Raw genomic sequence first — 11,141 nt, 5'->3', positions numbered from 1 at the left:
ATTGCTGCAGCTTCTTCCTATTCCCCGGAACTGGCCAGGAGGTAACTGCCGAGACCTTTGCGGGGTCCATCTGGATATTGCCTTCAGCGACGATGTATCCCAGGAATGACACAGTCTGAGCATGGAACTCGCATTTCTCCGCCTTGACATAGAGAGAGTTCTCCAGGAGCCGTCGAAGAACCAGCTGGACATGACGGGTGTGTTCGGACAGAGTTCTGGAGAAAATTAAGATGTCGTCCAGGTACACGAAGACGAATTTATTCAGCATGTCCCGCAGCACATCATTCACCAGCGCCTGGAATACCGCTGGGGCGTTGGTGAGGCCAAATGGCATTACCAGGTACTCATAATGGCCGGTGTGGGTGTTGAATGCTGTCTTCCACTCGTCACCCTCCCTTACTCGCACTAGGTGGTAAGCATTTCTAAGGTCCAGTTTGGTGAAAATAGTGGATCCCTGGAGCAATTCAAAAGCAGAGGTGAGTAAAGGCAGAGGGTACCGGTTCTTCACTGTGACATCATTCAGACCTCGATAATCAATGCAGGGGCGAAGAGAACCATCTTTCTTTCCCACAAAGAAGAACCCGGCACCAGCAGGAGAGGAAGACGGGCGGATGAGTCCAGCTGCCAGGGAGTCCCTGATGTAATCCTCCATAGTTTTTCTTTCAGGAGGGGATAGTGAGTAGAGGTGACCTTTGGGTGGAGCAGTCCCAGGGAGGAGATCAATGGCACAGTCGTACGGACGGTGTGGGGGCAGAGATGTGGCTTTGGTCTTGTTGAACACCTCTCGGAGCCCATGGTAACATTCAGGAACATTAGAAATGTCGTGGGCAATGCTGGGGGGTACTGAGCCGGGGGGCAGCGAGGCAGCACGCAAACAGGTCAGGTGGCAGGCATTTCCCCACTCTTTCACAGTTCCGGAGGCCCAATCGAGGTGAGGATTGTGGAGACGGAGCCAAGGGTAGCCCAGGATTAGGGGTTGGCCTGGAGAGCTGAGCAGGTGGAAGCGGATGGTCTCTCGGTGGTTTCCTGACACCATCATTGAGATGGGGGCTGTGATGCTGGTAACTGTGCCAATTGCGTGACCGTCCAGGGCCCGGGCTGGAACAGGAGTGGACAAGCGATGGCTTTCCAAGCCCAGCTGACGAGCAAGTCCTGTGTCAATAATGTTTGCTTCTGCGCCAGAGTCCACCAGGGCTGCCAGGGTGTGGGTGGAATCAGACAGGTGAAGACAGACTTGGATGAGGGGTTTACGGCTGATGGAGGGCTGAATGTTCATTGAGCTCATCCGGATTCCTCCTACATCTGGTGAGCTCCGGCTTTTGCTGGACAGGTGGCGACTCGATGACCATCACCACCACAGTACAGGCACAAGTTGGAGGTGATGCGTCGCTGGCGCTCTGCAGGGGTTAGGGAGGTGCGGCCGATCTCCATCGGTTCAGACTGGTCCGGCTGGCTAGATGGTGTGGCAGGTGCGGACAGAAGGGCAGTTGGGACACTCCGTGTGCTGGTGGATGGACTCTGGCGCCCTCTCTCATGACGGCGGGCCTGGATCCTGCGGTCGATGCGGACAGCCAGAGCAATGGCTTCATCAAGAGTGGGGGGTTGATCATGGGAAACCAGCTCGTCCTTTATGTAGTCCGCCAGGCTGTGGAGGAAAGCATCCACCAATGCTTCCATGTTCCAGGAGCTCCGACTTGCCACGGTTCGAAAGTCGATGGAGTAATCCGCAACAGTCCTTCTGCCTTGGCGAATACTCATCAGGATCCGAGATGCCTCGGCTATTGTGGGTTCCAAATCGAATACCTTGAGCATCTCCTCTGCGAATAGGTTGAAGGTTGCACATGCTGGGGTCTGGCGCTCAAACTCCGCCGTTCCCCAGAGTCGAGCTCGGCCCGTCAGGTGAGTGATCACGTAACCGACCCTCGCCCCTTCAGTGGCAAAAGTCCTGGGTTGCAGGGTAAACTGGACACGGCAGCTCGTCAGGAACGCCCGTACCTGGGTTGGGTCGCCGCTGAACCGCTCTGGATTGCCGATCCTGGGTTCTGGGGCTCCGGCAGCCACGGTAGCAGTGGACTGGGCAGGAGACTCGGGTGCTGGGCCGGTGAGCAGGCTGGCTGGGGCTGGGCCGGTGGGAGCAGGCAGAGGAGAAAGGTTGGTGAGAAGTTGAATGATCATTGCAAGTTGTTGCTGTTGCTGCTGGAACTGCTGACGCTGGCTCAAGCCGGCTTGAAGTAGGGAGGCAATGTCAGCAGTGTTGCGGTTTACCTCTCTCTCTGTCTCTTCCAGGCGTTGCATGGCGGTGGGTGGTTCTGGTTCGTCGGTTTCCATGCTGGTTCGACCGTGCGCTGGGTCCATGTTTGGTCAGATCGTACTGTCAGACACCAAACAGGACGAGGACCACAATTGCGTCACGTTCAAAAGTTTATTTAAGGGTTGGGGGTTTCAGGGGTTCCGGGGGGGGTACAGGAGTTCCAAGAGTCTGCGTGTGTGTGTTCCCCCAGTAGCCGAACAGCGAAGGCAGGAGCTGGATGATCCGGGAAGTCCTGGGGGAAACACACACACAACAGCAATTGAAACGAAGCAGCAGTACAGTCAAGGACTAGGCGGTATTCGTAGAAGAGGGACGGAAGGCAGGTCAAGATTACCGGGGCTGGAGAACACAGAAGTAGTCGAGCGGGTCCGGGATCACAGGCAAAGAGTCAGAGGCGTTTTCAATAAACAGGCAGGTAACTGGTGCTGGTTGCAGACGATCTGACAAGTGTGGACTGAAAAGCAAGGCTTTATATAGAGGGCATGATGAGTGGTGAATGCAGTGCAGCTGGTAGGTAACGAGGGTGAGGCAGAGCAGAGCAGGAACAGGTGGAGGTCATCAGACTTCAATCAGCACGTGTTACCAGGCAGAGAGAGAGCTCATGACAGGAAGCCAAGGTCAACAGTTTTATATTATTTAAAAGATAATAATGACAGTAATTTTGTTTTAAAGTATTAATTTCTTAAGAAATACTAGACATTTGATGCTGTTTATCTAATTTGTAAATGGTGCACGGTCACTTTAAGCCCATTGTGTGCCACTGTCCACACGTTCTCATAATGATCTTTTTTTACCAGCTCCGTTCAAATATAGCCTATGGCTAGTCCACAAACTTGTTTGTGCCACATGTATAGCACAATTTTAACAATGATAAGCATGATATTAAGTTGGCACAAACAGCTTTCATTCCTTTGGAAAGAGAAGCATGTATGACATGATGCTTGCTTGACATTTTCTGTTTGCAATTAAAAGTGAATTATGAGCCTGGTAGCCAGTAGCCACCTAGCTACAGTAGCTGAGTGGAATGCGTTTCAATCGGCATATCATGTGCTTCATGTAAATAAATTATTGAATACTTCAAGACTCACCAGTTCCATTACACAAGGCAAAGACAACTCTTCATAATATTCTTGTCCACTTTCCAAATCACAGTGAGTGCAGCTATGTCATAGTGACCTGGATCTCATAGTTTATAACAGTATAGTAGGCTAGTGAGAAACGGATAAATTCACAATCTCCTCTAATCTCGTATTTTTTTGCCTCCACGATTTCTTTTTATATGTTTCTTATATTTAAAAGAAGATATCAATCATCATCAACAATGACAAGCCAGCTGGAACCTACTCGTTTTCTCTCCCTCTCGTGCGTGCTTAGATGTGTTCTCAATTAAATGCAGTAGCTTAGCATAAGTTTAAGTTGGATCTTAATGGAGAGGACTCGAAAAGTATCATCTTTATGTAACATGCTGTTGGTGCTTTTTGACAAACGTTCTCTAACAAGAGTGCAAATCAGTTTGCAGTAAAGCTACTAGCGATTGGCTAAATGTTGGTCCTTCCTCTGTCTCTTGGTGCCCTACACACAGTGCGTAACGCGTGTGGGGGTAGTGGCAGTAATCTACTGAACTGTGCTCTGGCCGCTTGTCTCCGCTATTTTTTATTTTTATTTTTTTTTAGTCGCGGGAAAGCGTCTCTGGGTTGACTGGTACACGATCAGGAAATTTAGTTTTTGATTCGAGACATGTCAAGTCATCACAAGTCAAAGAGGCAAAGTCCGAGTCAAGTCTTGAGTGAATAGTATTCAAGTCCAAGTCGAGTCGCAAGTCATGCCGCATTTTATCAAGTCAAGTCTGAAGTCATTAAAATCATGACTCGAGTCTGACTCGAGTCCAAGTCATGTGACTCGAGTCCACATGTCTGGTTTAAGCCTTCTCCCCTCTGAACGGTAAAGTGACACGCCCACTTTGGTATGCAGGAAAAAACAACTATTTTCTTGTTCAAGCTCCGAACCAAAGTGCCACGATCCGAACCGTGTTTAGTTTGGTCGAAAATGCTCCAACCGGTTCAAATGTTGGTTCGCTAATGGGAACAAAGCTGTTTTTCTTTTGGTGGAAAGTACCTATATGAGAGCTGTCTTAGCTGATCCAATCACTGACAATACTGTCTGATTTGAGGTTCAGTTGATACATATCTGGCCCAATGTGAATCATATGGGTCAGATCAAGACCGTAACAAAATTAATTGAAAATGGGATGCAATATCACTATCGAAGTCCTCGGAGTGATTAGACCTTTGTTTATGTGTGTGTGTGTGTGTGTGTCTGTCAGAGGTGGACATCCCGGTTCCAGAAAGTAAAAGCCATATATTCATGTGATATCACTAATTATCTGATCTACCTGGCTGCTAATTAGCATGAGCTGGTTTACTAAATGGTTGGATCAAATACTTGGCAGGACTTTTACTTTCTGAACCCGGGATGTCCGCCTCTGTGTGTGTGTTCTACAGGCATAATTTTGTCAGTGAATACTGAGAGGCACATGTCTCAGTTTGGCATGTGGAAATGCTAGAATTAACCTCCAATATGAAAAGAGTCTTATGAGATCTTTTGAAAATGGGTTTACCTTATTGGCTATGTTTGTTTAATTGTGCAGAGTTCGGTTGTCCACTCAATCAATGTTTGAGTTGAGACCAATACACTCCCTCTGATACCATTTCACCAGAGGGGGCACTATTACATGGAGGAAAAACTTTGACGGACTGTGATTTTGGACAAGGTCTACACATTTACAACATTAATCTGGGAGCAAATTCAGTATGGTGTGCATTTACCTCTTACATTCACATTTTAATTATTTCCATGATGGCTATGGTAAAAAGTGTTTTGCAATAAGACAGGTTCACTGTACTTGATGGTATGCCATTTTTTTATTTGACTTCATAAAAGCCAAATGCCACAAGACTGCAGTCTGCTACACAATTACATCATCATAATTCACCATAACATGTTGACCATAACTCTCCACTGGTACCATAACAAAGGAACATTTACACATTTTACACCATAAAAACATTGTGTCAATGTGACATTGTATTTTGAATAATTTCACAGCATTACATTTATACAGTATAGTTTATTCAATTTTGCACCATTCATTGTATTATATATCATAAATATGTTTTCCTTATTATATTTAATTTATTGTATTGTTTCTTTTCTTTTTTATGATTTTAAACAACCTGTGATGTAATGGAAAAATGTTTGTCAGGTTATGGAACATTTAACAGGAAGTAAAAAAGTGATCACTTCAGTGTACACATCAGCACATTACATTCAGCATCTTGCTTTACACAGAGGAAGAGTCTCACACAAATCAGACATGTGCTTCAAGACCATACTTTGGTTTGTCATGCTGTTCAGGACAATATGTAAGTACTTGGAATCATTTCACATGCAATGTAACAGTATGGATATTCTGTATAAGTTATTTCATTGTATTGATTATTTTAATTCACATCACAAGGAAAGGAGTCCTCCATATATGAGGCTATACATTTGGATTGTTACATTTTGAACTTGTTTCCTTATACAACATAATCTCGTTCAAAAGGAATTATAATGACTAATATTTGACATATTTTACTTTTTTAGATGCTGCTGAAGAACTAACGATCCATCAGTCTGACTCAGTGATCACAGCTCAGCTTGGGGAGTTGGTGACTCTTCAGTGCAACTTTACCCAAGGGAGTCAATACATGTTCTGGTACAAGCAAAAGCCAGGGGAGAGGCCACAAGTGATGGTTCGAGCACACGTTTTATCAGACAGTGAGTTTCAGATAGGGTTTAGTGAACTTGATTACAGCATGCAGAGGGGGGGTAGTGTCTTCCACCTGACTATAAAAAACACTACTGCATCGGATGAGGCATCCTATTTCTGTGCAACTAGAGATTCATATGTTACCATATTCGGAAATGGAACGTTTCTGGTATTGAGAGGTAAGCCAGGTATTTATTTTTTTCAGTTCAGTTTCCTCTTTGTTATCCATCCTCATGTATATTAGTTGCAAATGCACTGCATTTCCTTAGAGCAAAATAATCTGTCTACAAGTCGATACTCCATTAAATTGTTTTGTTATGTGTTTCAGAGACATGCTTAATTACATGTACAAAATCAACCAAACAATTGTGTCTATGTAGAAAGTAGACTTAAACTTCTTCTTAACATTCTTGCAATTATTTAACATTTAACAGGTACAGTAACATGGAAATATGACTCAGTCCCAATATTTGTTTGTCGTGGCTTATAAATGATTGCAGATAACAGAAACCACAGATTGGATTTAACAGCAGTGATCCAAACTCCAGTACCAGTCCCAATTCACTCCAGTGACCCTAAGACCGTGGTGTGCACAGTATTTACCGAAACCAGAACCAAAGAGCTCAGTGTGTTCTGGTTCAGACCTGCTTCAGGGGGATCCCATCCCATGAGCATTTACATAGAGAAGAACTGCAGCAATTCTCAGAGTTGTGTCTACAGACTGCCTATGGGACAAACACCTGATTCTGGAACCTTCTATTGTGCTGTTGTCTCTTATGGTCAACTACTATTTGGGAACGGAACAAAACTGGATAAAAAACAAACAGGTATGTCTTCAACATGAATACTTTCCTTCAATCAATCAATCAATCAACATTTATTTGTATAGCACTTTACAACAACCAGTAGGCGCCCAGAGTGCTTCACATCAGAAGCTAAGGATAAAAACAGCATATCAAGCAGTAAAAAGATTGACATGTAGACTTAAATAAATAACTAGAATTGTCACACCACTACAGCATATTAAAAGCCATTCTAAACAAGTGAGTCTTTAGTTTAGACTTGAAAAGACCAATGTCCGATATTGTCCGAATATCAGGGGGTAGCTTATTCCAGAGTTTCGAGGCCAAAACCGCAAAAGCCTGCTCACCCCACCGTTTATACCTGGACCTTGGGACCTCTAACACCAATTGGTTGTGTTTGTTAAAAAGCGGGCAGCAGCATTTTGCACAAGTTGCAGACGTGAGATGGATGTTTGACTCAAGCCAGCATACAAGGCATTACAGTAATCGAGTCTTGAACTAATAAAAGCATGAATAGCCTTTTCTAAATCATGCCTGTTAAGAAAGTTCTTAACTTTAGCCAGGAGATGGAGCTGGAAAAAACTTGTTTTAACCACATTACTGATTTGCTTGTCAAATTTCATGTTACAATCAAAAGTAACCCCCAAATTTGTAACAGCTGGCTTGAGATAAGTAGCCAGAGCTCCCAAACTCAGAGCTGGACCGTTTGGTGTCCCAGCAGTACTGAAAATGATGCATTCAGTTTTGACTTCATTCAAGTTAAGAAAGTTTTGTGATAGCCACAACTTAATGTCGTGAATGCAGCTAAGTAGGGAATCTAATGCTGCGCTGTCATTCAGTTTCATAGGCAAATACATTTGCACATCGTCTGCGTAACAGTGAAAAGACAAGTTGTGCTTTCTTATAATGGCCCCTAACGGTTAGCATGTAAAGGGAAAACAGGGTTGGGCCAAGAATCGAGCCTTGGGGTACCCCACAAGAGAGAGGAGCAGTTGACGAGGAGAAATCACCAAGCATGACAGAGAAGCTCCTGTTTGTCAGATAGGAGTCAAACCATTTAATGTAAGTGCCGAGCCTCGGATGCCTACACAGTGCTCAAGGCGGGAGAGAAGGACTGCATGGTCCACTGTATCAAAAGCCGCTGTGAGGTCCAAAAGCACTAAAACGGCAGGGTTCCCACCATCTACAAACAAAGTAATATCATTATGAACTCTCAACAGTGCAGACTCTGTACTATGATGTGATCTAAAACCAGATTGAAACTTTTCAAACACAGAGTTGTAAAAAGGCTTGTAACTGTCTAAAAACAACTTTCTCCCCAACTTTTTCCTTGTAGACTACTTTCTTTATTCTTTTACATTCTTTGAATTGAACAATACATTATTGAAATGTCAACTTCTCAATATTCAGTAATGTTGTCACATCATGACATACTGTATTCATGGGGGGTACTTTATCTTTTAAATCTAAACTCTCTTTCAGAGCCAATGGACCCTGTAATTGTTAGTTTGGGAGCTGCATTGGCCCTGTGTATTGCAGCACTAATCCTCCTGGCCTATGTAAGATATAAAAAGACTACATGTAAAGACTGCAAAGGTAAGAACATGCTAATTAAACATAAGCGATGAAAACAATAGTGGTTTATGTGTGCGGGAGCTCAGTTTACTGATCATTTTGCGTTTATTGATATTTTACCAGTGAACACCACACAGGGCCACAAGCCTTTGAGGGCACAGTCAATGGGCCAGGTAAAGAAAATATTATGGTTTTAATTAGGTTAAATTTATCATCTATTTTTTGCTCATATAGTTCATTGTCTTATTCTTTATTCTTGTTATATTCTTATTAATATAATCATTTAGATGTAAAACCTGTCCTGAGATGCGTTCAAATTCACAAACATAGCTGAACATTCGTGAACGTTTGCAAACAGCTGTTTGCCTTGAATTTTCCGCAAGGTTTGCAATCACTCATAAACAGTTTGATGACAGTTCACCGCAAACACGCTGGGAACTGGACAAAGGGTTACCATTGAGATGGAATGTTTGCCCCAAATAGTTTAAATCTATCTGCTCAGATGACTCAGGTGACTATGTGTTTCCTAGGACTGTGATGCAGAGATGCTCAACTATGCAGCCCTGCAGTTCACTGAGGGGAGGAGCAAGACTGGCAGAAAGAAGAGACCGCCACCGCAGGAAAGCACCTACTCTGATATCAGATCAACTAGGTCCTAAATTCACTCCCCTTTTCAGATTATTTTCTCAGATTACCAATAGATTATGCTGATGTTCTAGAATGCACTAACAATAACTTAGATTGTTTTTATGTACAGTGTTTAGTCAGGTCATTGATGGAGTATCTGAGAACATTAAGCTCTCTGACTTGCAAGTTCAAATGTATTGCCATATACATGACAATAACAGTCAGTGGGTTGCAGCAGCAACAGGGCAGTTCTTCAGACCACTCCACAACTGGCCCTGAGATCTAGGTCATCATGAGTAGTCTTGATTTCTAATCATAGGCTTTGTTGACTTTGTAGCTGAACTGAAAGAGCATGATGCTAACAGCTGCTGCATACACATGCAGAGTCCAATCAAGTCTTTTTTCCAGCTCCAAACACCCTATTTTAGAGTGCCTCTCAGTATTCACTGTTGCCAGGTTAGCAAAGCTTTCTGCAACCACTTCCATTATGCTCACACTGTTGACATTGTATGTCCTATCTTTCCTCCATTTTGGTTGGCCAGTAAGTTAGCGTTTGCAAAAGATAAACAGGTAGGGAAGAAACATGTTATTGTTTCTGTCTGCACTGAGCTAAATGTACTAGAAATAGGTGCTGCAGCACAAAAAACATGTATGATGGACACAGACCAATGTCAGTGTCAATCATGCAGTGTCTACCTACAAAAAGCGTGCACAAGGCTCTGTGAATTGCATGTTAGAATGTTGATGTTTTTTTTTTTAATTGTATGTGTTAATGTATTATGCTCTGTTGCATGATGAATAATGTTCTAATAAATAAACATTATGAAAGTATTCTTCACTTATGCCGTTTTTGTTGTATAGTGGATGAAATTTCATTCATCTTGATTAAAGTCAGGCGAGGCATTTAGTTCTGACAATGAATGCTTTCAAATCATCACTGCAGCTCAAACTAATTTTGTTTTTAAGTTAAGTTGTACTGTATGGTCATGTAGGAAGTTTCCTACTAGAAATTTCTTCTCTGCATTTAACCCATCCGGGGGCACACACACTCAGAGCAGTGAGCTCACTACGAGCACACCCACACTAGGAGCACACATACACACCTAGAGCAGTGGGAAGTCCTTGATTCGCCGCCCGATTCATGTGCTGGCCACAAAAGGAAGTTACACCTCTGTAACCACAGCCAAACAGAAATATCAGAACCCACACACTGTATGTGGGGCATGTGCATATGCCAGTCCATTTTAATTTTTGGACGATGACATCACCAAAGACAGGTTCCCATTGGTTAATGTCAAGTGCATTTGACTAAAAGAGAACAGGTTAGCGTATTCACACTGCCTCCATTAGGGACTGTACGATATTTCCCGGGGGGGGAGGGCCTAAGAGATTTTTTTAAGCCTTAGGGGAAGGCCCAGGAGAAATTTTTTGGCCTGGGGGAGGGCTGAGGAAAATTATTTTTTCCTGATCCATGATATTTTTTTTCCCTGATCAATGATCCGTTTTCGATATTTTAAAAGGTTTGTAGGCCAAAACATGATTCACGTCTCTTTGACAGAGTGGGCGAGTCCAAAAAGTCACAACCCTACCTGAATCTCCCACAACCCCCCTCATAACATATAACAGTATAGTAGGCTAGTGAGAAACGGATAAATTCACAATCTCCTCTAATCTCGTATTTTTTTGCCTCCACGATTTCTTTTTATATGTTTCTTATATTTAAAAGAAGATATCAATCATCATCAACAATGACAAGCCAGCTGGAACCTACTCGTTTTCTCTCCCTCTCGTGCGTGCTTAGATGTGTTCTCAATTAAATGCAGTAGCTTAGCATAAGTTTAAGTTGGATCTTAATGGAGAGGACTCGAAAAGTATCATCTTTATGTAACATGCTGTTGGTGCTTTTTGACAAACGTTCTCTAACAAGAGTGCAAATCAGTTTGCAGTAAAGCTACTAGCGATTGGCTAAATGTTGGTCCTTCCTCTGTCTCTTGGTGCCCTACACACAGTGCGT

At 43.4% G+C, this 11,141-nt stretch overlaps 1 protein-coding gene across 2 annotated transcripts; it reads left to right on the top strand.

The window, feature by feature from the left end:
* The first annotated feature begins 5,599 nt into the window (after positions 1–5,599).
* LOC121681792 lies at positions 5,600–9,958 on the top strand. Of its 2 annotated transcripts, none has more exons than XM_042061718.1 (6): positions 5,600–5,733; positions 5,957–6,301; positions 6,623–6,949; positions 8,465–8,521; positions 8,624–8,673; positions 9,031–9,958. In XM_042061718.1, the coding sequence occupies exons 1-6, from the start codon at positions 5,685–5,687 to the stop codon at positions 9,157–9,159; spliced, it is 957 nt and encodes a 318-aa protein (XP_041917652.1). In that variant the 5' UTR covers positions 5,600–5,684; the 3' UTR covers positions 9,160–9,958. The 2 variants fall into 2 exon arrangements, with proteins under 2 accessions (XP_041917652.1, XP_041917651.1); XM_042061717.1 differs by having other exon boundaries at positions 5,601–5,733; positions 8,408–8,521.
* The last annotated feature ends 1,183 nt before the right edge of the window (positions 9,959–11,141 follow it).

The sequence above is a fragment of the Alosa sapidissima genome, chromosome 14, assembly GCF_018492685.1.
Source record: "Alosa sapidissima isolate fAloSap1 chromosome 14, fAloSap1.pri, whole genome shotgun sequence".
In the NCBI taxonomy this organism is placed as follows: Eukaryota; Metazoa; Chordata; class Actinopteri; order Clupeiformes; family Clupeidae; genus Alosa; species Alosa sapidissima.
The sequence above is the reverse complement of the archived record's forward strand: the minus strand, read 5'-3'. Positions and strand labels throughout refer to the sequence as shown.

What these genes read in the sequence shown, in the direction of transcription:
- LOC121681792 (XM_042061717.1), top strand. Translation starts at nt 5,685, where the DNA reads ATGTGCTTCAAGACCATACTTTGGTTTGTCATGCTGTTCAGGACAATA. An exon ending in AACGTTTCTGGTATTGAGAG is followed by an intron (nt 6,302 to 6,622) that starts GTAAGCCAGGTA and finishes AAATGATTGCAG; the next exon opens with ATAACAGAAACCACAGATTG. An exon ending in ACTGGATAAAAAACAAACAG is followed by an intron (nt 6,950 to 8,407) that starts GTATGTCTTCAA and finishes ACTCTCTTTCAG; the next exon opens with AGCCAATGGACCCTGTAATT.